Source organism: Leucoraja erinacea, chromosome 15 (genome assembly GCF_028641065.1).
Source record: "Leucoraja erinacea ecotype New England chromosome 15, Leri_hhj_1, whole genome shotgun sequence".
NCBI classification, from domain to species: Eukaryota; Metazoa; Chordata; class Chondrichthyes; order Rajiformes; family Rajidae; genus Leucoraja; species Leucoraja erinaceus.
The window spans coordinates 5387227-5412984 of record NC_073391.1 but is presented as its reverse complement, the minus strand read 5'-3'; the positions used below and the strand labels follow the sequence as shown (position 1 = coordinate 5412984).

The 25758-nt window shown below is 43.9% G+C and overlaps 1 protein-coding gene across 1 annotated transcript in view; it reads right to left on the bottom strand.

The window, feature by feature from the left end:
• The window catches only part of LOC129704368 (DNA nucleotidylexotransferase-like), a 102956-nt gene that overhangs the window by 60564 nt on the left and 16634 nt on the right, over positions 1-25758 (bottom strand). Inside the window, exon 2 of the mRNA XM_055647455.1 lies at positions 18741-18915. Within this exon, the coding sequence (XP_055503430.1) occupies positions 18741-18915 (175 nt within the window). The remainder of the gene's footprint in view (positions 1-18740; positions 18916-25758) is intronic.

Genomic DNA, 25758 nt, shown 5'->3' with positions numbered 1-25758 from the left:
TACCGCTGTCCCACTGTGCCACCCTAAGATCTAATCAGTGCTGTTATGTGTTGGGTCAACTGGCAGGCAAACTGGGTAGAAAGTTTGCAAGTAGCCAAAAAAAAATACCAGCACTTATTTACAGATTTCAAACTTGAAGCAACCACGGATAGCCCAAAAAGTGTATTGAATTCTAATTACAATTTAAATAGTCCCTGTGAGTGGGTATTTGGGGGGAAAAAATCTGTACTTAATGCTGCTCATTTATGTTCAGCCGAATATGTTCCAAAGACGGTACCTCCAATTAAAAGATGTCAAATCAGTATAACAAATTGGTACCTGCCACACTTCATGTCTAATAAGAATCAATTTGCTGTCATTTCACAACCCTAAAGGCAGTCGAAAATGTGGGCACTTCCATGTTATAGTTTGCCCCATTACCTTTGTAAATATTGCACTGGTAAATAAATGTATATGGGAGATTACTAGAGACCCAAACAACCACTTAAGCACAGAATATGAGTTTTGCACACAAAACATTACACAGAAAAAAATCCCTTTTCAAAGAACATATTAGAACACATTTTTTGAGACGGGCCACAATTCATTAGGAAAGAGGGATTTAATGTCAGAATTTGGAATTAAGAATAGAACACGTCCTCAATGGTTCTCAATTACGCTGTCAGAATTCTCAATGAATGTGATGTTAAATAAATATAGAAATAGCAGGTACTGAATTCTGCTGCTCGTTGGTAATTATATCAAATAAAATGAATTATCATTGAGCAGCAATGAATTTCACCACCAAAAAAAATGTGAATTTGTAATTTGGAGATTTGTCACTAAATGAATATGTGCACCTTTACCAACTGTTAATGTATTTCTAAACAGGATTAGATGCTGTATTAGGATTTGTTTATTTATGATTCAGCCAGGAACATTTTCATCAATTTTGGTTTGCTTGATTTGTGAACTCTGCACAATACTTTGTTGTCTGCTGTGTATTTCATTTCTTCCATTATGTTTAAACTATGGGACTGGGATTTGTGGCACCAGATGGTTTGTGCAGTGAAGCAGACTAGAGTTGATAGCAGTTGTCTATATTTTTGGCACGAAGGCAGGCAGCCACTTGCATGAAGACGTCAACTTACTCATTTTAGAGCATGCTGGTTTCAGAAAAAAAAGTTATCAGCTACTCAAAAATTCAGACTGTACACCTGATTTTCCAAACAGCAGGAAAGAAATTCCACATTAGATATTAAATAAATTAAAAACTGCAAAAAATAAAATGTTATTGTCAATTTCGTCAGCATATTCTGTCCTTTGCAGAATGTGACATGTTTTTAAGGCAAATTCCTGCAAAGCAAGGGTGTGATATTTCCCCATGGCTGGGAAGAGAGGTTTTGGTACTTTACCCCTGCTTCAGCAGGTATCAGTAGAGGAATCAACAGTTATGGTATGGGCCTACCCACCTGCTTGTGTTGTTCCTTAGCTACACCATTATTAGAGAGAAGTTAAATGAACACCAAGCCATCATCGTCCTGCACTGTTCAACTTTATGAGCAATTTGTTAATCTTCGTCTACCAGAGATGTTAGACTCACTGGTCTGTAGTTCCCAGGCTTTACCTTACAGCCTTCTTTAATAGAGGCACAACATTAGCCACCCTCCAGTCTCCCAGCTCCTCACTCGTGTCTAATGATGATTCATATATCTCAGCCAGAGCACCTGCAATTTCTTCTCTTGCTTCCCATGGTGCCCTTGGATATTTCTGATCAGGCCCAATAGATTTGTGTTACTTCATACGCTTTAGGACATTCGTCATTTCCTCGACTGAAATACGGACTGTCCCCAAGCCATTTCCACTAATGCCCCTGTCCCACTTAGGAAACCTGAACGGAAACCTCTGGAGACTTTGAGCTCCACCCAAGGTTTCCATGCGGTTCCCGGAGGTTTTTGTCAGTCTCCCTAATGGTCGAAAGTGGTTTCCACTTCTTCTAGGTTCCGGCGATTATTTAAAAAAATTCAAAACCGGCCGCGATTAAAAATAGGTTGCTGTTTTAAAAACCAGTAATTTTTTAGTCAAAGCCGGTTGCGATGCTAGTTGAAAATGGTTGCCGGAGGTTGCAGGTAAGACCTTCCACTACCTGCAACCTCCAGCAACCACCTTCAACTAGTCATCAGGAATCTTCAAATTCCTGATGACTATTTAGGGGGTCAAGAGAGTCAAGAGTGTTTTATGTCCCAGATAGAACAATGACATGCTTACAACCGAATATGCAAACATAGTATAGAAACATAGAAACATAGAAATTAGGTGCAGGAGTAGGCCATTCGGCCCTTCGAGCCTGCACCGCCATTCAATATGATCATGGCTGATCATCCAACTCAGTATCCCGTACCTGCCTTCTCTCCATACCCTCTGATCCTCTTAGCCACAAGGGCCACATCTAACTCCCTCTTAAATATAGCCAATGAACTGACCTCGACTACCCTCTGTGGCAGAGTGTTCCAAAGATTCACCACTCTCTGTGTGAAAAAAGTTCTTCTCATCTCGGTTTTAAAGGATTTCCCCCTTATCCTTAAGCTGTGACCCCTTGTCCTGGACTTCCCCAACATCGGGAGCAATCTTCCTGCATCTAGTCTGTCCAACCCCTTAAGAATTTTGTAAGTTTCTATAAGATCCCCTCTCAATCTCCTAAATTCTAGAGAGTATAAACCAAGTCTATCCAGTCTTTATTCATAAGACAGTCCTGACATCCCAGGAATCAGTCTGGTGAACCTTCTCTGCACTCCCTCTATGGCAATAATGTCCTTCCTCAGATTTGGAGACCAAAACTGTACGCAATACTCCAGGTGTGGTCTCACCAAGACTGTGTACAACTGCAGTAGAACCTCCCTGCTATACTCAAATCCTTTTGCTATGAAAGCTAACATACCATTTGCTTTCTTCACTGCCTGCTGCACCTGCATGCCTACTTTCAATAACTGGTGTACCATGACACCCAGGTCTCGCTGCATCTCCCCTTTTCCTAGTCGGCCACCATTGTATGATATGACAAAGGACCCATCAATAATGTATTCGCAGACTACTGCCATGATATTCTCCTCTGTCAATAAAGCAACACCCCCTTGTCTTTTACCCCCACCTCTGTCTCTTTTGTTGCACCTGTACCCTGGAACATTAGCTGCCTGTCTGACCAAGTGTAAGCTAATGGCAATCGTTTCACCGAACTCCTCCCCTCGGTCCGCATTAACCAGCCTGATCTCCCGGTGGCTCAGCACTTCAACTCCCCCTCCCATTGCAAATCCAACCTTTCTGTCCTGGGCCTCCTCCATGGCCAGAGTGAGCACCGCCGGAAATTGGAGGAGCAGCACCTCATATTCCGCTTGAGCAGTTTGCACCCTAGCGGCATAAACATTGACTACTCCAATTTCCGGTAGCCCTTGCTGTCTCCTCCCCTTCCCAGCTTTCCCTCAGCCCTCGGGCTCCTCCTCATCCTTTCTCCTTTCTTCTCCCCCTACCTTGCCCTACATCAGTCTGAAGAAGGGTTTTGGCCCAAAACGTTGCCTATTTCCTTCGCTCCATAGATGCTGCCTCACCTGCTGAATTTCTCCAGCAATTTTGTCTACCTTCTGCCCCTTGCTTAGTCAGGTTTCCATAATGGTTACAACGGCCCAGTAGGACCTACCCATTCACTCCCTGAGTTCATCCACTTTACCCATCAGGCCTCTTGCATTAAAATAAATGCAACTCAATCCAACAGTCCTCCCTTGCTCCATGTCATGCCTATTCTGTCCACTGAACTGTCTTTCATCACAGTCCACAATGATTTCCAACCTTTCTCCTTCCTCATTCCTGCTATGGATCCCCCCCTCCCCCCGCCAATCTAGTTTATACCCACTCGTGTAGCACTAGTAAACCTGCCTGCCAGGATAATGGGTGCCCTCCTGTTCAACTGCAACCCACCCCTCTTGTACTGGTCACCTCTGACCCAGAATTGAATTGAATAAACACATTTGAATTGAATACATTTTATTACCCTTGTATGTACACATACAAGGAATTTGCCTTGGTGCTTTGCTCACAAGTAACAACACGATATACAGTAGACAATTAAAAATAAAACATTATAATTTAAACATGTGAAGCATGAAATAAAATACCAGAGCAAAAGGAGGCTACAGACTTTTGGCTGTTGAGTAGAGCTACTGCTCGTGGAAAAAAGCTGTTTTCATGTCTGACTGTGGCAGCTTTGACAGTCCAGTGACATTTTTGGTCAGGACCGTTCTTCTCTGATTGTGTGTGGGGGCGGGGGGAGGGGGGATGGAAAAGGTGGGACAGGACAAAACCTGGCAAGTGATAGGTGGATACAGGTGAGGGAGGGTATTGATAGGTAGATGGTTGGACAAAGGCCAGAGATGATAAGAGAGAAGGTGTGAGACAAAAAGAGTTGTGAATTATGAAGTTAGAGCAGTGGTTCTTTACCTTTTTGGCCCCACGACCTCATCAGACATTCTTGGTCAGTACCGTGACACCGGAACAAAAATTGAAAAAAGAGCCCGAATTATTAAAACATGTCTGCCAACACTCAGTCAATGGGATGGCTGAAAGTCCTTCACAACCATCAGGCGATCAAAATGAGGACGAATGCTCATGTCAGCGTCGATCACAAGCCTATTGCGTGCCTTCGTTTTCAGAGTTACCATGGTTGAGAATCCAGCCTCACAGTGATAGGTTGAGGTGGACTGGACCAATAGGGTCAGGGCCCTCTTCGAAAGACCAGGGCAGTCCTTCACTTTCACCAAAACGTGGCGAGCTCTTGTTCCATGAAGTCTCTCTTGAGCTGCGCACCTTCACAAATTAAGTAAAATTCAACCCTCGCAGCCACGTCAGTATCGCTGATGACACCGTCTTCAACAGGAAAAGGGTCAGACGATTCACTCATCACGAGAGCGGGCGTCCAGTCCGGGTAAGTAACGTTTGATGGATTCTCTAATTGGGTTGAGATCTCCTCGTGGAAGTGGCATTCAGCATCTGGCGTAGCATCCAGGAGAGTCATTATCTTGGATGGGGGGAAATCCTGAAGGCAGGGGGGGGGTGGGGGAGGATGTCCCCCCATCTATGGAGAGGTGGGGGACAATCCCTCCCATGTTTTGTGAAACATGTTGCAGCAAAACCACCACCACAGCCTCCGAAGTCAGCCAGCTCCGCGATGGCAGGTCCACAGGCTCAGCGACCGGAGCTCTCAAGGTCGATTCCAGTTGGAGGCCGCCAGCTCCTGGAATCTCATAGCCCAGGACTAGCTGCAGTTCCCAGGTCAGCTCACCTGTCCTGGGGCTGGCTGTAGTGCCCAGGTCAGCTTGCTTGCCCCAGGTCTGGCTGTAGTGCCCAGGTTGCCTGCGTGCCCCAGAAATTACTGCAGTTCCCAGGTCAGCTCACCTGCCACGGGACTGGCTGCAGTTTCCAGGTCACAAAAACAAATTGAAAAAAAATACACCTGAGGGCCGGTTGATTTCAACCCCTGTCCTAGATGTTAGGCCTCATCGCCACACATCGCTTTGAAGATTCTTGAGTTTGTTGCACTCCCTTGGATGTGGTTTACAATCTTCACCACATCTGAAATCACTTCTCGAAGACCAGGAAGGAGAGTCTTCATCGCTAAAGCATGGCAATGTATCATGCAGTGGGTGAAGGAGACATGAGGAGCAACATCCTTCACGAAGGCATTGAAGCCTGATCTGCATCCGACCATGGAAGGTGGCCCATCTGGACACCCCCTGAAAAATCATTCCCAGCCAAGCTCATGTTTGATGAGGAAGGCTTCCAGCATTCTGAACACATCTTCTCCCCGTGGTAGTGGCCAATGGCTCCGAGAACAGATACTCCTCCTTCATGGCTTCTCCGTCGAGGTAACGAACGTAGACTAGCAGTTGGGAACATTAGGCAACATCTGTTGACTCGTCCAGTTGCAGTGAATACCCTGGACTGCTCTTCACAGCGCTCACTACTTGCGGCAGAATATCATTACTCATATCCGAGATTCGACTTTTGACTGTGTCATTCGAAAGGGAAATCTGCCTGAAAACTTGTTTGACTGCTGTTCCCCCAGCACCAACTTCACTGCTTCGAGAAGGCATGGCCTGATAAGCTCTTCACCGATGGTGTGAGGTTTCTTAGTCTGTGCGATTCGATAAGCAATCCGGTATGAAGCCTCCAGCGTGGCTTCATTTTGATGATTGCAGTGACCCATCGAATCGATGCGGGAACCCTTGAGTGCAGCTTCTTTTCATTTGAAATAGTCCACGCCCTTCGCCGCTAGGTCACTGTGACAAGACTCCAAATGGATCTTCAGTTTGCTGAGCTTCATGCTCACGTGGCTCAAAACCTTGGCACAGATAACACTTTGCAGCCTGACCACAGATTTTTGAACAATGTTTGTGAAGCCGAACTTGAGAAATGCGTCACTATACGTGCACGTCTTGGAAGACATGGTTCACAACACACACGGTTCGTGTGCGTATACGTAATCACATACGCAAACAAAATGCTGTGAGTGGTATGTACCTTTGTTTGGTTCCTAAAAATGGGCTCAACAAATTGATATGTTATTTATGACCCCTCCATGACCCCCGGCAAAACGCCAAATGACCCCCGGGTTACGAAACGCTGTTATAGACTATTGGATTCAGATTTAATATTAGCTTTCAAAGCATAATTAGATATATGTTTAAAGGAGAGAAACACTGCTTAGAAACAGAGAAAGAGCATGAAAAGGGGACTAACTGATTGTGGTTCAGGAAAATCATTACAGCCTTGAAGGATTTAATGTCTACTATTGTGGGTACTATTTTATGACACAATTATTTAATATTAGAAACATTGATGTTCTGGTTTGTAAACATTTTGATGAATTTTAAATTGAATTTTCTTGCATGAAATAGATGGTGGTTCATTCAGACATTCTTGCTGTAACAGATTCTGTCTCTAAATGCTTCCCATTTTACAGTACCATTGACTGGTATTTATTGATAGTATATAATTTGTTTCACAGCATCCTTAATGATACTTTTAATATCTTTTATGAAATGTTATACTTATTCAAAGTAATATCAATACCATAAATGAACAAAGGCACTGATCCACTTAACTATGAATGCGGGGTACCTCATTGTGTCTTGAAATGTACAATTTCATTGTGAAAGTATCTATTACAGGGATTTCTTCTTTGTCACGATCCTTTAACTACAAAAGGAAGACAAATCACAATCCTATAAAGTGAGTCTAATGAACATACAATAAGCTTACAAAGGAGTTACAAAGTAAAGCTTAATCTAGTTAATTGTCTCGAGTGAATCGGATAGATTATGCGGTAAGCAGAGAATCGATGGTGGTGGTCATTAGATTTACTTGCATTTACCCAGATACCATTGACTTCAGTTTTCCAAGGTGCCTTTGACAATGACAAGCCAAATGCTATAAGAAGAGTCTCGACCCAAAACGTCACCTATTCCTTCGCTCCATAGAGTTTCCTCACCCGCTGAGTTACTCCAGCATTTTTGTCTACCTTTGATACCTTTGATATAAGGTGCTGTCATTCTCACCTCAGACCTGGGATTCAGCTCATCGGTCCAATTGAGAGTCAGTGGCAGGAGAGAATATGTGAGAAGATCCGGAACCAAGTGGCCCTAACAAAATGCAAGTTTTAACTTGCTATCGGCCAGATTGTAATCATCAATGTCACCATTGGGAAGATTCAAAAAGATTTTGACCTGGATTGGAAACTTTATCAGCAGAGATTGATCAGGCTTGTCCTTTTATCCCTGGAGTGAAGGTGGCTGAGAGATGATATGGTCGAGGTATTTCAGAATTATGAGAGGCATAGTCAATAAGAGTGTTCAATTGTCATATGCATCAGGAACCGAACAAATAGATTCTTACTAGATGCACTTTTACAGGTACATTAATGCAAATACACAACAAATAAAAATATAATAGACAGTAATACAATAAATGATCAGTCATATTAGGTAGCCAAACCATAATAATGTTGGCCAAGTAAGTAAGTACATTTTATTTATATAGCACGTTTAAATCAACTCGCGTTTAAACCAAAGTGCTTTACATAAAATAAATAATTAAGTTTCCGTACATCCATAGAAAAATTAAAAATAAGAAAAAAAGAACACAACACAATTATAGAATTCAACATGAACGTCCCCCCACAACAGAATCAACATTTTCCACTGTGGGGAAAGGCATCAAAAAGTTTAGTCCTCTTCCTCTGTGAAACACCTGAGGTCGGGGCCTATTTGTAGCCTCCGCAGCCAGTCCGATGTTTCCAGGCCCTCTTGCCGAAAAGCTGCAACTCTGGTGTCGGGTGAACACTCCTCGGCGGCTTGGAAAATGTCTGGAGCGGCCGCTCCCTCCCCGGAGACCGCGGCATCCGAAGTCGACAGGCCGCGCTGGCTGGAGCTCCGACTCTGGCGATCTCGGCAAGAGATCCCAGGCTCCGCGGTGTTTTAAATCCAGCCGACCGCAGCTCCTCGATGTTGGAGTCAGCAGTCACAGCCCTCCGGAGCTTACTGCACGGCGACCCAGTAAGGCATCGCCCGCTCTGTTGATAGTGTTGTGCCGCCGCTGAAGCTGTAGTCCCGGCCGGTCCAGACAGGAAACGCCGCTCCAGTCCGATGGTAGGCTGCGAGGAAGGGGCGAAGAAGCAGCTCGGAGGGAAGCCGCCTCTCCGACCAGGTAGGGACTAGAAAACAAAGTTTCCCCTTTCCCCTCCCCCACCCCCCACATAAAAGACCTCCAAGTAACATTTTTTTTTAACAGGACAAAAAATAAAAATAAAAAAGGGTGAAAGGGCGGACTGCAGGGAGAGCTGCCATACACAATGGCGCTCCACTCCTGCATTCCGCCGTCTATATGTCAAAGCATGTCATGCAATCTACAGCAATCCCTGGTCATTCATTGCTGAGAAAGGGTTGGAGTTATGGTTGTGCAGAGTGATTCTGGTGATTGATGGAAAGAATCTGTTCTTCAACATGGAGATAACAGTTCTTAAGCTCCTGTATCATCTTCCAGAGGCAACAGCGAGACGAGGGCATGGTCAGGTTGATGTGTGTCTTTGATGATATTTGCTGCCTTCTGAGACAGCCCTTCCTGTAGATCACTTTAATTGTTTAATCAACAATGTTTTATGTATCATTCTTAACTGTCACTGTATGTCATGTTGTCACTTGCGGGTGGAGCACCAAGGCAAATTCCTTGTATGTGAACACTTGACCAATAAACTTATTCATTCATTGTGGGGAGGATAGTTCCCGTAATGTACTGGGAAATGGCCACTTTCTGCTGCCTCCCATGTTCCTGAACCTGCCCATGATTCAGTCAGTATGCTCTCTACCTGATACTTGTAGAAGTTTGATTGAGTATTCAGCAACGTCCAAGGAACTAAGGGCATTGATGAGCTATCTTTGTGATTGTATTACTGTATTGAGTCCAGGTCATATCTTCAGAGGTGCAGAGATGTTCAGGAGGCTTTTTACTCTCTCCATCGATGAAGAAAGGTTCATGGCCCCTTGGCCTGTGTCCGTTTCCCATGATAATGGTATACAACATTTGAGGGCATTGGTGTGAGAAGGAGGGGAGGTTTAAAGGGATCTGAGAGGTAAACCTATCGCAAGTAGAGTTGTGCTTATCTAGAATCACTTGCCAGAGCAGGTAGTGGAGACAGGGACAGTAACAATATTTATGAGGCATCTTGACAGGTACTTGACTTAGCAGGGCATGGTGGGACATCAAATTAATGCAGGCAGGGATTAATGTCAACAAAATAAAAAAATGCAGGAGTAACTCAACAGGTCATGCAGCATCTCTGGAGAAGATGGGTAGGTGATGTTTCGGGTCGGGGCCCTTCTTCAGACTGTAGAAGGGTCTTGAACTCAAATGTCGACTATCCATGTTCTCCAGAGGTGCTGCTGGACCAGCTGAGTTGCTCTAGTATTTTGCGTCTTTTTTTGTAAACCAGCAGGTGTAGTTCCTTGTGTCTGATAGTCAGCATGACTCTATGACTATATCTGTGGCAAAATGTGGGCAAGTTCATCAGTTACTTTCTACAAGTAGGGATAGAGGAAAACATATGAGATATTCCAAGTTAACTAATTTTGAATCAGAGACAGCGAAATCAATATTATTACCAGCCTAACCGCAGTAACAGAAGCAAATGATTTTCATTCCAGGATTTTTAATAAATGAAGTGAGAACCGAGGAATGTCCTAAGTATAAATATACAAATTCTCATGATTCAGGTATTCCTTTAGAGTGCTAAATATCAAATATAGACACAAAATGTAGAAATAACTCAACGGGTCAGACAGCATCTCTGGAGGAAAGAAATAGTTGACGTTTCATGTCGCGACCCTTCTTCAGAGGAAGAAAGATTCTAGGGGGAGAAAGAGGCGACTGTGGCTGACAAGAAAAGTCAAGGACAGTATAAAACTAAAAGAGAAGGCATATAACATTGCAAAGATTAGTGGGAAGCCAGAGGATTGGGAAGCTTGTAAAGAAAAGCAGATGGAAACTAAAAAAGCAATACGGGGATAAAAGATGAAATACAAAGGTAAGTTAGCCAATAATATAAAAGTGGATAGCAAGAGTTTCTTCAGTTATATAATGAGTAAGAAAGAGGCAAGAGTGGACGTTGGACTGCTGGAGAATGATGCAGGAGAAGTGATAATAGGGAATAAAGAAATCACAGAGGAGTTGAATAGCTTTTTTGCATCAGTCTTCACAGTGAATGACACCAGCAACGTGCCTGAAATTCAAGAGAGTCAGGGGGTGGTAGTTAGTGGAGTGGCTATTACCAGGGAGAAGGTGCTTGGGAAGCTGAAAGGGCTGAAGGTGGATAAGTCACCTGGACCAGATGGAATGCACCCTAGGATTCTGAAAGAGGTGGTATTAGAGATTGTGGAAAGCATTGATAGTGATATTTCAAGAATCAAACGAATCAGGAGTGGTTCCAGCCGATAGGAAAATTGCCAGTATTACCCCGCTGTACAAAAAGGGAGAAAGGCAGAATAGTGGGAACTATAGGCCGGTTAGTCTGACTTCCGAGGTTGGTAAGATTTTAGTCCATTATAAAGGTTAAGGTTACGGGGTACTTAGAAGTTCACGATAAAATAGGCTGAAGTCAGCATGGCTTTGTGAAGAGGAGGCTTTACCTGACAAATTTGCTGGAATTCTTTAAAGAGGTAAATAGCAGGACAGACAAAGGACTCAGTGGATGTTGTTTACCTAGATTTTCAGAAAGCCTTTGATAAGGTGCCACATAGGAGGCTGCTAAGGAAGATGAGACCCCATGGCATCAAAGGGCAGATACGAGCATGGATAGCAGGTTGGCTGGATGGCAAGAGACAAAGAGTGGCAATAAAGGGGGCTTTTTCTGGATGGCAGTCAGTGACTAGTGGAGTTCCGCAAGGGTCGTTGCTGGGCTCGCTGCTCTTCACATTGTATATTAATGATTGAGGGGATTGAAGATTGTGTGGCCAAGTTGGTGAATGATACGAAAATAGGTGGAGGAGCAGATAGTGTAGAGAAAGCAGGGACTGTGCAGAAGGACTTGGACAGGTTGGGAGAGTGGGCAGAGAAGTGGCTGATGTAATATAGTGTAACAAAGTGTGGAGTCATGCATTTTGTTAGTAGGAATAAAGGCGTAGACTATAAAATAAATGGGGGGAGAATCCAGAAATCGGAGGTACAAAGAGACTTGGGAGTGCTGGTGCAGGATTCCCAACATGTTAGTCTACAAGTCGAATCGGTAGTAAAGAGAGCAAACTTAATGCTAGCATTTCTTTCAAGAGGCTTTGTATACAAAAACAGGGATACAAAAACAGGGATGTAATGGTGTGGCTCTATAAGGTCAGGCCACATTTGGAATATTGTGTGCAATTTTGGCCACCATATATAAGGAAGGGTGTGCTGGCTCTGGAGAGGATCCAGAGGAGGTTTACAAGAATGATCCCAGGAATGAGTAGGTTAACATATGAAGAGCGTTTGACGGCACTGGGCCTGTACTCACTGGAGTTTAGAAGAATGAGGGGGGACCTCATTGAAACATACAGTACAGTGAAAAGCTTGGATAGATTGGATATGGAGAGGATGTTTTCATTAGTGGGAGAGTCTAGGACTAGAGGTCATAGCCTCAGAATTAAAGGACGTTCTTTTACGAAGGAGACGAGGAGGAATTTCTTTAGTCAGAGGGTGGTGGATCTGTGGAATTCTTTGCCACAGAAGGCTGTGGAGGCAGTCAGTGGATATATTTAAGGCATAGATAGATAGATTATTGATTAGTTCAGGTATCAGAGGTTATGGGGAGAAGGCAGGAGAAAGTGTTTAGGAGGGAAAAGATAAATCAGCCATGATTGAATGATGGAGTAGACTTGATGGGCCGAATGGCCTAATTCTTCTACAATTATATGATCTTATGAGAGATATAGGCAGTGATACAGAGAGATTATAGAACAAATGAATGATATGCAACAAAGTATTGTAAATATCAATGTCAGTATCATCATGTGATTAATAATGGAAATATGTTGATGGCTTTAAAAGACTTGGAAGGGGGAAAAAAAAGAAATTCTCATTAGACCAGGAATCTGCTGTAAACTACAAACTACTCAAACTGAAGCTTGAAGAAATTGCTTTTAACGTGGAATATGAAATCATTTGCATCATCACTTGGGATGCTAGTAGCCGGGATCTAATCTGAGCTTCATGACTTCCAGGAGACAGAAGGGCTGAGTTTTGTTCAGAGGAAGAATGCAAGGAATTATAGCTCATTTAGCCGAACATCTGTTGTCATGATGTTAGATAATTAAGAATAGAGCAACTGAACACCTTGAACATTTCCAGTTGATCAGAGTAAAACAGCAAGGATTTGTGAAGGGTATGACATGCGAGACAAGCACGATGGAATCTTTTGCAGATGTTGTTATTAATTGATAATGTTGTTGATTTTTAGAAGTCATACGGGTGGCACGGTGGTGCAGCGGTAGAGTAGCTGCCTTACAGCGCTTGCAATGCCAGGGACCCGGGTTCGATCCCGACTATGGGCGCTGTCTGATTCAGATTCAGATTCAGATTTAATTGTCATTGTCAGTGTACAGTACAGAGACAACGAAATGCATTTAGCATCTCCCTGGAAGAGCGACATAGCAAATGATTTGAATAAATAATAATAAGTGTCCGGGGGGGGTAGTGATTGGCAGTCACCGAGGTACGTTGTTGAGTAGAGTGACAGCCGCCGGGAAGAAGCTGTTCCTCGACCTGCTGGTTCGGCAACGGAGAGACCTGTAGCGCCTCCCGGATGGTAGGAGGGTAAACACTCCATGGTTGGGGTGAGAGCAGTCCTTGGCGATGCTGAGCGCCCTCCGCAGACAATGCTTGCTTTGGACAGACTCAATGGAGGGGAGCGAGGAACCGGTGATGCGTTGGGCAATTTTCACCACCCTCTGCAATGCCTTCCGGTCGGAGACAGAGCAGTTGCCATACCATACTGTGATGCAGTTGGTAAGGATGCTCTCGATGGTGCAGCGGTAGAAGTTCACCAGGATCTGAGGAGACAGATGGACCTTCTTCAGTCTCCTCCTGTCTGTACGGAGTTTGTACATTCGCCACGTGACCTGCGTGGGCTTTCTCCAAGATCTTCGCTTTCCTCCCACACTCCAAAGACGTACAGATTTGTAGGTTAATTTGCTTGGTATAAATGTAAATTGTCCCTGGTGTGCGTAGGATAGTATTAATGTGCGGGGATCGCTGGTCGGTGCGGACTCGGTGGGCCGAAGGGCCTGTTACCGCGCTGCATCTCTAAAACTAAAAACTAAAAGTAAATAAGAAACTCATAGCTAAAGTTACAAATCATACAATAGAAGGCAAATTAGTGATTCATCTCAGAATTGCCTCAGCGGCAGGAGGCAAATGGAAAAATGATAGGTGGGATCTCAAAGTGGCAAAATGTGACTACACTGCAATTTGTGTTGAGGCTGCAACAATTCAACATGTTTGTAAATGATTATGGGATAGAAACCTACCTAGTCAAGTATGCACATTGGAAGCAGTGTAATTGAAAGTATTAAATTATAAAGCAATTTTAATAGATTACGTGTTCAGGCAAAATAAAATAAAAATGGATTTCAATGGAGATACATGTGGATTCATCCTAAGTACCTCAGAGAAAACTTTGTATATCCTGGTTGATGAACAACCTGAATCAGTGAAATTAAAAGTGAATTAAGGCTTCAGGTTGAAAGGTAACTGGGGAGTGGAAATAAGGAGCTGCAGATGCTGGTTGACCAAAAAAGACACAAAGTACTGGAGTAACTCAGTGCGTCTGATAGCGTTTCTGGAGAACATGGAGAGGTGATGTCTTGTGTTGGGGCCCTTCTTTCGACTGATTTTGGGTAGGGGTTGACAAAACTGGAAGAGAAAAAGGGCAGGACAAAGCCTAAAAAGTAATGTGTGTACAGGCGAGGTGGGGTCTTGACAGGTGGATGGTTGGACAAAGGCCAGTGATGAAAAGACAGAAGGTGTGTGACAAAACGATTGAAGTTGCAAATTGTGAAGCAAGAGGAAGAAATGTGTGTGGAAGGGGAGAGGAGGCGTAGGTGAGAGTTCAGGTGGCGCAAGGGAAGGGTGGGGAGGTGAAAGAGGGGGGGGGATTAGGGGAAGAAAGGGTAGGGGGAGGGTTTTCAATTACTTAAAATTGGAGAATTTAGTTCATACCATAGGGTTGTAAGCTACCCAAGCGGAATATACGGTACTGTTCCTCTAATTTATGCATGGCCTCAATGGAGGAGATGCCATGGAGAAGATGCAGGACAGATAGTGTGGGAATGGCAAGAGAAGTTAAAATGAATAGCAACCGGGCGATCCATTAGGCCTTGGCAGGTTGAGCAAAATGGTGGCCAGGTCTATGTTTGGTCTTGTTGATGTACAGTAGGCCACATTGTGAACATCAGATGCAATAGATGAGGTTAGAGGAGGTGCACGTGAACCTCTGTCTCACAGGTAAAGGCTGCTGGGTTCTCTGGATGGAGGTACGAGAGGAAGTATGAGGATAGATGTTACATCTCCTGCGATTGCAGGAAAAAGTATCTAGGGAGGGGGTGATTTAGTTTTGTTTAGTTTAGCTTAGAGATACAGCACGGAAACAGGCCCTTTCGGCACATCGGGTCCACGCCGACCAGCGATCCCCGCTCATTAACACTATCCTACACCCACTAGGGACAATTTTTACATTTACCAAGCCTACATACCTGTACGTCTTTGGAGTGTGGGTGGAAACCGAAGATCTCGGAGAAAAACTCACGCAGGTCACGGGGAGAACGTAAAAACTCCGTACAGACAGCACCCATGGTCAGGATCGAACCCGGGTCTCCGGTGCTGCATTTGCTGTAAGGCAGCAACTCTACCGCTGCGCCACCGCGCCGTCCGTGAAGGGATAAGTGGACTAAGGGGAGGGAGCGGGCGACCCACCACAACTCTCAGACTTCTAGTAAGCCAGTTCTGACAATCCATACGACCAAGTCACTGCTAATCCCATGCACCAAAACCTTCTGATCAGCCCACCATGGGGAACTTTATCAAATGCCTAACAAAAATCCAGGTGAACAACATCCATCCCCCTCCCCTCATCAATTACCTTCAAGTTAGTAAGACAAGACCTGCTGTGTACAAAGCTAGGCTAACTGTCCTAAATTAACCTGAAGATAGACACAAAATGCTGCAGTAACTCAGCAGGATAGGCAGTATCTCTGAAGAGAAGGAATGGATGGCGTTTCAGGTCGAGACCCTTCTTCAGTCAGGAACCATTCTCTTTCTAATGGGAGTAAATTCTATCCTGCAGCATCCTCACCAATGTCTTCCCTACCACTGACTTGAGACTTACTAGCCTATTATTCTGTGGATTCTCTCTACATCCCTTCTTAAAGAAAGGAACAACATTAGCTACTCTACCGTTCGTCAGAACCTCACGTGTGGCTAAAGAAGATGCAAAGATATTCGTCAAGGCTCACACAATCTCCCCTCTTGCTCCCCTCAATAACCTGGGGATTTATCCACCTTAATGATGTTCATGAATCCCAACACCTTTTCCCTCTTAATCTCAAAATGTCCCGCATATTATTATTGTCCACACTGATCTCATTGTCCGTTACGTCCTTCTCTTTGGTGAAAACAGATGCAAAATATTTGTTTAGTACCTCGTTAATATCACCGGACTCCAAGTGAAAAAAACCCTGCTTGATCCCTGAGTGGTTCTACCCTCACTCCAATTACCCTCATTTTAAGATTGGTGTCTTATTTTAAGATGATCCTCATTTTAAGATTAGGTTTTGGGATTTTCTTTTATCTGACTGGCCAAAGCTATATTGAGGCCCCTTTTGGCTCTTTTCTAGTCACCTGCTTGAGTCTTCTTCTTCTTATCGATTCCACATACAAGATTAGAAGTTGTTCAGCCAAAGCTGAACACACCTCTCGGCATCTGCACAATGGTGTCCGTCTTGTCGCTTCTTGTGCTCTTGTGCGCGGTGGTGGAAAGATTGGTGGAAACAGGGCTGCGACATGAACGCTCTTTCCTTGACCCCACCTACTTGAGTTATTTCCTCCTTGCTTTATATTCCATAAACGGCCCTCTATGATTCCATCCTCTTCAACCATGCACGGACTTCCTTTTCCTTGTTGACCAATCCTTTGCCATCCTTATCCCTCCCTCTCACTGGAACATGCCGGTTCTGAACCTTGATCAACTGGTCTTTAACCAGCTCCAACATGTCATATGTTGTATATATGAATATATAGATATATCTGTCTATCTATCTATCTATCTATCTATCTATCTATCTATCTATCTATCTAGATATAGATATACAGATATACAGATATACAGATATACAGATATACAGATATACAGATATATATATATGTGTGTATATATATATATATGAATATGAATATAATGGGTTGTATATAAGAATAAGACAATGTATAGTATATGAGGATTTTTTTCTTTTCTTTTTTATTTTTTTGTCTCTTTTTTGTATGGCTCTGTAAATATTTGATTAGTGTATAAATGTAAATAATTTGGTGTACATATAGCTGCTGGTGTACAAATGGTGTACATATAGCTGCTGAATTTCTATAAGATAATTATAAGCAGTTGAATAAGGGGTGGGAATTAATAAGCTTTGGCTCCTTTTCAGACACATACAATTTCATTTATTTATAGATATTGTTTATGACACTTTATAAATATTCTTGTTTTGTTTTTTGTATGCTGTTTCACACTTACTTTTTATTCTTTTATTCTGCTCGAAATAAATAAATAAATAAATAACTAGAAAATAGATAGATAAATAATAAATAAATAAATAAACAGATCAATATGTAGTCACCCATATCCCTTTTTCCCTATATCCCTTGATTCCGTTAGCCCTAAGAGCTAAATCTAACTCTCTCTTGAAAACATCCAATGTATTGGCCTCCTCTCCCTTCTGTAGCAGAGAATTCCACAGAATCACAACTCTCTGGGTGAAAAAGCTTTTCCTCACCTGTCCTAAATGGCCTACCTCTTATTCTTAAACTGTGACCCCTGGTTCTGGAGTCCCCCAACACCGGGAACATTTTTCCTGCATCTAGCCTGTCCAATCCCTTAAGAATTTTATGTTTCTATAAGATTCCCTCTTATCCTTCTAAATCCAGTGAATGCAAGCCCAGAACCCATTCTTTCATCATATGTCAGTCCCGCCATCCCAGGAATTAACCTGGTGAACCTACGCTGTACTCCCTCATTATAATATTAGAGCGTATGCACCTTTCTTATTTCTAAACTCTATCCATATTGCCTCTGTTGAAGAATCCTCTCGTAAATCCTCACTTGACAATGTTGAAGATTAGTAGCACAAATCTTCCACCACTTGTGCCTCCCTCTTGATCACGTCTGAAACACGAATCCCCAGAACATTGAGCTGTGAGTCATGTCCCTCTTCCAACTACGTTTCTGTACTGGCCGCAACATCATAGTGCCAAGCACTGATCCAGGCTCTAAGTTCATCAGCTTTCTCCATAATATCCATGTATTGAAACAATACACTTCAGCCCATCAGCATCACCATATTCTTTCACCCCTCCCTGCCTGTCCTTCCTTTAAGACTTACTGGTCCTAACATATATCTTCCTATCACTCTTTCCAATTTCTGACCTACTACTTTGACTCTCACCCACCCCCACCTCCTCCTGCCTTTCCAGTTTAAACCCTAGCGAGCAGTACTGGCAAACTTCCCTGTAAGAATAATGGTCCTCCTCCAGTTCACGTGTTTATTGTTACCACCATCTTCAAATGTTTTTGCTGTATGACAATTGAGGTTGAAAGATTTATCAAAGATAAAAGTAGTTGGATGAGCCAATAATATATCATAACCAAACAAGGCAACAGACTAGGTTAGGAAGTGGATCGAGACGGGAAAGCAATATATTGGATAATATGCTAATTGGATAGGTTCCTCTTTGCCATAAATTTATGAATCTACTTTATGAATCATCATACACCTTAAAATATCAACTTACTTGAATAAGGGAAATGCAACTATTATATAAAAGATGTAAATCAATTATTTTTATTCTTATTAAAAAGTAGAGTGCAGAATAATGTGATAAAACAATCATGCAGAGTATTATATATCTCGCAGGGAAAGTAAATTTACCTGCACTCTATGCCGTTCCTCTATGTCCACAGGTTTTCCAGCACCCATACTATCTGTAAACCAGGAGATATCAAGTAAATTCAACTTGTTGGCATCTGACATCTTCTGGGTTTGAATCCAGTCGCAAATCTCATTCCAGGAGTTATTCTCAGTTACAATATGTGTGACTGAATCACTGTCGAAAGAAAATGGAAACAGTTAGAGTCATAGAGTGATACAATGTAGGAGCAGGTTCTTTGGCCCAACTTGCCCACACCGGCCAACATGTCCCAGCTTCACTAGTCCCACCTGTCCATGTTTGGTCCATATCCCTCCAAACCTGTCCTATCCGTGTACATGTCTAACTGCTTCTTAAATGTTGGGATAGACCCAGCCTTAACTACCTCCTCTGGCAGCTTGTTCCATACACCCACCACCCTTTGTGTGAAAAAGTTACTCCTCAGATTCCTATTAAATCTTTTCCCCTTCACCTTAAACCTAAGTCCGTTCTCAATTCACCTACTCTGGACCAGAGACTCTGTGCATCTACCCGATCTGTTCCTCTCGTGATATTATACATCTCTGTAAGTTACAGGTTTATTTTATTTTGTGATCTTCAATTCGATATCTGTGAAACTTATCGAGGTTTCTTACACAATAAAAAATACAATTTCTTATTCCTGGAATTAAAAGTTGCTGAAGCAATCCAACCAGGAAGAATACCTGAGCTGCAGCCTGCATTTTGCACACAAGTCATGATTTTAATTTAGATGAGGCCATGCTATGCTAGAACTGGAAAAGATGATTGGGCAATGTTGCAGATTAATGCTTCGCAAAGATCCATATTTAGCAGATGATGGTTAAAAAAAATATTCAAATGCTTGATAATTAACATGAAGAAAAGCAGAATAATGGCAGACTAAGAAACCCGCTAAATATAATTTCTTGCTCATCAAGCAGAACAGTGCGGCATCTTCACTCCATTTTAGTTATCCAATCTTTATCAGGAAGGAAACAGAAATGAATGTTTATTTTCAGTCTTTGTTTATCTGTCTCTGCAGCCCAAATTACTAGCACTACTGCAGACTTAACTGACTTCTATTTACAGGACAATGCTAACTAATGTCTCTTCACATTTCCCCAGTAGCAAGTAAAAGTCTTTGCTTACTATTTTGCCACTTGCCTTCCTTTCTTCCAACCCCACTTATGCTTTTTCGCCCTCATTCATTTGTCTTCATCACTGAATTTCCTCTTTCATTTCCTAATTTTGTTTTGGCCCCTTTCACTCTCTCCCAAGTATGAATGACACATTTTCACCATCTTCTCCACCACATCAGTGTCTTTCACATATACACCATTATAATTGTACTCTCCACTTCCTTAAGCAAGATCTTGGAATAAACTGCCAGCACTACCTCTGATCGCCAAAGACCAGCACAAAATTGATTTTCTAAAGGCCAATACAAAGTTTTCTTTTTATTTATTTATTTATTTATTTATTTATTTATTTATTTTACTTGGTTTATACTCTCTAAAACAGTACAGTGGAACCTAATTTTAGGATGCCAATTATGTAACTACCGTAATCCATAAGGGGTTGTACTAGGCTAGATGCAGGAAGATTGTTCCCGAGGTTGGGGAAGTCCAGGAGAAGGGGTCACAGATTAAGGATAAAGGGGAAAGCCTTTAAAAATGAGATGAGAAGAACTTTTTTCACACAGAGACAATCTCTGGAAAAAGCCACAGAGGGTAAAGAGGAAAATCATTGGAAAAAGGGAGTTAGATGTGGCCCTTGTGAGTCAGGGGGTAAAAAGGCAGGTGAATACTGTGTATATAAAAAATGAAAAAGAATGAGGTGCAGGCTCGAAAGTAAAAAATAGAAGGCCCCTTAAAAGAGAATTTTTCAAATCTGTATTCGGAGATGTAGATCTATCCGCGTCATGAACTGAAATCAGCAATCTTTACGGTACTAAAGTTTTCTAAAGATAAATAATCAACAAATATCAAGGTCCAAGAACATGTTTGACTGAATAGTTATAGTTACCAGATATTTACAAAATAAAAATGAGCACTTTGTTGTTATACGGAAGGCAGAGAGACCGATAATAGTAGTTTCAGGAAGGTGATCACAGTTCGAGATTCAGACAGCGGGCTGGGTAACCACCAGGAGAGGGAGGTGGGTAGTTCACGGCTACACTGTGGCTATCCCCCTCTCAAACAAGTGTCACCCGATGTCATCCATTCTTGCTCTCCAGAGATGCACCCTGTCCCGCTGAGTTACTCCAGCATTTTGTGTCTATACTAGTTTGGATACTGTTGAGGGTGGAAGGGTGGTGGGATTATAGCAGCCAGGGTGAACAATAGCTGCTGCGGCCAGATCACTGGCACCACACCTGGTTCTGCTGTAAAACCGAGTAGGACAAAGATTGGACAAGCACAGACAGGAAGTTCTGAAAGAGGAAGGGGGGCAGCCTTTCTGGTGCCAAGGTCATGGATGTCTCGGGTACAAGACATTCTGAAAGGGAAGGATGAGCAGCCCGCGGTCATGGTCTCTATTGGTATCAACAACATAGGGTAGGAAGAGAGATGAGGGCCTGCAAAGAGAATTGGGCACGAGGCAGTAAATTGAAAAGCACAACGTCTAGGGTTGTAATCTGTGGATTACTCCCTGTGCCATGAGCTAGTGAGGCAAGGATTAGGAAGATGGTTCCAACAAACCTGTGGGGAAGGAGTTGATGCATGGGGAAAGGTTCCAAGTATATTGATCATTGAGCGCTCTTCTAGCCAAGCTGGAACCCGTACAAGGTGGACAATTTGCTCCTGAACTGGAGGGGCACTAACATCCTTGTGGGAAGATTTGCTGGTGCTACTTGGAAGCGTTTAAATTAGTCTAGCAGGAAGATTGGGACCCAAAGTGATAGTATGGCAGATAGGCAAATAGAGTCTGATGTAGAAGTTAATGGAAGTTCAATAGAGTGGACAAGGAGAAAGGAAGGTGGAATTAATGTAAACTGCAGTTATTTAAATTCAAGAACTCAGGACATGGATTATGTAATGGCAAGTTTAAACTTTTCCAATGTCCAACTCATAATTGCCGTTACTATACAGTCAGGGAGGAGTGGAATTTACACAGTCGATAACAAAAACTAATCCTCCAGTCTCTCTTTCCAGCTTCATTGATTTTCATTGAAGTAGTTGTACAGGCAAAAACTAAACATTCCAGATCCTCTTTATCTCAGCTTTCCATTGTTACAATCTGAACTGGTAAAAACTGTATTCCTTCTCCCGTACTGGCTCCAGTCCATCTGACCGCTCCGCTCCCTGTGGTTTCGCTTGCCTGATCCCATGTATGTCACACCCATCAACGTATCAAAAGCCCACCCCAAGCGTACAAAATCATTCTGCAAGAAATTTCTAGACACAATAATAAAATATGCTTACAGTAACTAGCCTAAGCAAGAATGGCTCCTACACACCGGCCCCTAATTGTTCTACATATATTGTTCTACGTAATTGTCCCTACTATGTGGGACTGGAATGTGACAGCCAGGAGAATGGCGGCAAGATGGTGGCGCGCACAGTCGCAGCGGCTCGAAGCTCTCCCTTTCGGTGCTTTTTTGGTGTGTTTTTGTTTGTATGTCTGTTTGACAATGTTACGTTTTGTCGTGCGAATCTCACCTTCAGCCGACAGGATCTTCTGATTATCGGATTACAGTGTAAACAGGCAGTTAAGTGCGTTTTTCTGCATTCACGCAACATACCAGAGGAGATAGCCAGGACACCGGGCTCTCCGTGGATTGTTGTCGGCCCCAGCAAACGCCGGAGACGGAGGAGGCACAGGAAGCAAAAGCGTGGTCGCTGGTCCGGACTACTCGCTAGGCTAAGGCAACAACCACATAAACCACCACTACCCAGCATCATTCTCACCAACGCCAGATCTATCACCAACAAAATGGACGAACTAAGACTACAGGTCGCCGCAAACAAATTCATCGCGGACAGTTGCATTCTGCTAATAACAGAGACGTGGCTATACGCACTTGTACCGGACAGAGCCATTGGGCTAGCAGGCCGCACAGCGTTTCGCTGGGATAGAAACAAAGACTCCCGTAAGAGCAAAGGAGGGGGGTTATGCATCTACGTTCATAACAACTGGTGCACAAATACCACAATCATAGACAGACACTGTTCTGCTGATTTGGAGTACCTGATAGTTAGATGCAGGCCTTTCTACCTTCCACGTGAGTTTACCGTGGTCATAGTTACAGCTGTGTATATCCCACCGGATGCTAATGCTAGCATAGCCCTAGGCTACCTCCATAGCGCTATCAGCAAACAAGAGAACACCTACCCCAAAGCAGCCCATATCATAGCTGGTGATTTCAATCACGCAGACTTAAAATCAGTTCTCCCCAAGTTTGAACAACACATCAAATGTGCAATCAGGGGAGAAAATACATTAGACAAGGCCTACTCAAACATCAAGAAGGGGTTTAGAGCCACACCACTACCACGCTTAGGCCAGTCGGATCACCTATCCATTCACTTAGCACCAGCATACACCCCCCTCAGGAGAAAAGCTCAACCCACCACCAGGACTGTTAAAACTTGGCCTGAAGGAGCTTCCTCACAGCTACAGGACTGCTTTGAAAGGACAAACTGGGACATTTTTGGAAATCAGGACTTGGAGGAGTACACATCCACGGTACTCTTTTACATCCAGAACTGTGTTGACAACGTCACCGTCGACAGACTTCATCCGGGTGTACCCCAACCAGAAGCCGTGGATGACAAAAGAGGTCCAAACTCTCCTCAAGGACCGCAACACCGCCTTCAGGTCTGGCGACAGAGCCCTGTACAGCGCTGCTAGAGCCAACCTGAAGAAATGCATCAGGGATGCCAAAGCGGCCCACAAGAGGAAGATAGAGGACCACTTTAACAACAACGATCCACGGCGGGTGTGGCAGGGCATCCAGCACATCACCAACTACAAGCCCAGCAACAGCACGACGGCCGACGGCCACGCCTCACTGGCAGAGGAGCTGAACTGCTTCTTTGCTCGCTTCGAGGCAGAACCAGAAGAGATCGTCACCATTCTCCCACCAGCCCCTAACAACAACAACTACACCCTCACTGTGCAGGAGCATGAAGTGAGGCGGGTGCTCAGGGCGGTGAACCCGAGGAAGGCTGCCGGCCCGGATGGCGTGACAGGAAGGGTTCTGAAGGAATGTGCAGACCAGCTCTCCGAGGTCTTCACGAAAATCTTCAACCTGTCTGTAGATCAGTGCATGTTCCTTTAACATAGTGACCTCCCCACCACTAACCACTCCCCATTGTCTCCAGTATAATTGTAGTGTCCCCACCTCTAGCTCGCTCTCTAGCTCCAGTGATGACCACGGACAGCTATTGCATAGTGTGTATTAGTAAATGTAATAAATAGTTATAGTAAAAGACTCTGTGTGGAATCAAGTCATTTTACACTGTCCCTGTCCAAATCCATCATCCCACCGTGCCTGAAGTCTGCCACAATCATCCCACTACCAAAAAAGCCTGTTATCAGCGGCCTTAACGACTACCGACCGGTCGCTCTCACACCAGTCATCATGAAGTGTTTCGAGAGGCTGGTCCAGCAGCACATCAAAGCCAGCCTCCCGCCCACCTTCGATCCACACCAGTTTGCCTACAGATCAAATAGGTCCACTGAGGATGCCATCGCCACTGCTCTTCACACTGCACTGACCCACCTCGAACACCAGGGGAGCTATGTGAGGATGCTTTTCATTGACTTTAGTTCCGCCTTTAATACCATCATCCTCAGCAGACTGGTCACCAAACTCATGGATTTAGGACTCTCCCAACCCATCTGCCTCTGGATCAAGGACTTTCTGTCTAACCGCCCCCAGACCGTCAGACTGGGCCATCACCTCTCCACCCCCATCACACTCAGCACCGGCTCCCCACAGGGCTGTGTGTTGAGCCCCCTCCTCTACGCCCTCTACACCCACGATTGTGCCCCCGCCCACTCCACCAACTCCATCGTCAAGTTTGCGGACGACACGACTGTGGTTGGACGTATCTCAGGAGGAGATGAGACAGCCTACAGGGAGGAAGTCCAAAGACTGGCAGCGTGGTGTTCAGACAACAACCTCATCCTAAACACCACAAAAACAAAGGAAATTATCATAGACTTCCGTAAGAACAGTGCAGCCCCCAAACCCCTATTCATCAATGGGGACTGTGTGGAAAGGGTCTCAGACTTCAGATTCCTGGGCACACAAATTACGGAGGATCTCTCCTGGACTACAAACACCACCACAGCAGTCAAGAAGGCCCAGCAGCGACTCTACTTTCTGAGGATCCTCAGGAAAAACAAACTGGAGGAGAAGCTGCTGGTGTCCTTCTACCACTGCTCCATCGAGAGTGTGCTGGTGTACTGTATAACCACATGGTATGCCAGCTGCTCTGCAGCGGACAGGAGAGCCCTTCAAAGGGTCATCAACACCGCACAAAAAATCACTGGCTGCCCACTGCCTTCCCTGAAAGTCATCTTCAGCTCTCGCTGCCTTGGCAGGGCAGCCAACATCCTAAAGGACCCTTCCCACCCTGGACACAACCTGTTCCACCTGCTGCCCTCTGGCAGACGGTACAGGTCTTTCAAAACTCGCACAAACAGACGCAGAGATAGCTTCTACCCCATAGCCATACGTGAACTTAACAATGCAAAATAAGAAATAACACTCACATTCAACTGAATGGTTCTACCTCAGCTGCTATTGTTATTTATCTGTAATTTTTTTTTAATATGTATATATTTTTACCTTTTCTTATATTTTTAAATATTGCTCTTGTGAATCGCACCGTGGGATTGACTTTTAAATTTCGTTGTACCATGTGCAATGACAATAAAGAGATTCATTCATTCATTATATGGCTCAGTGAAGACCAGGATTGGCAAAGCTACTGGTATGGTAGAGTTGCAGGTGGGAGAGGAGGGGGAGGGGGGGGGGGGGGGGGATTTTGATAAGGGCGGACATCCAAG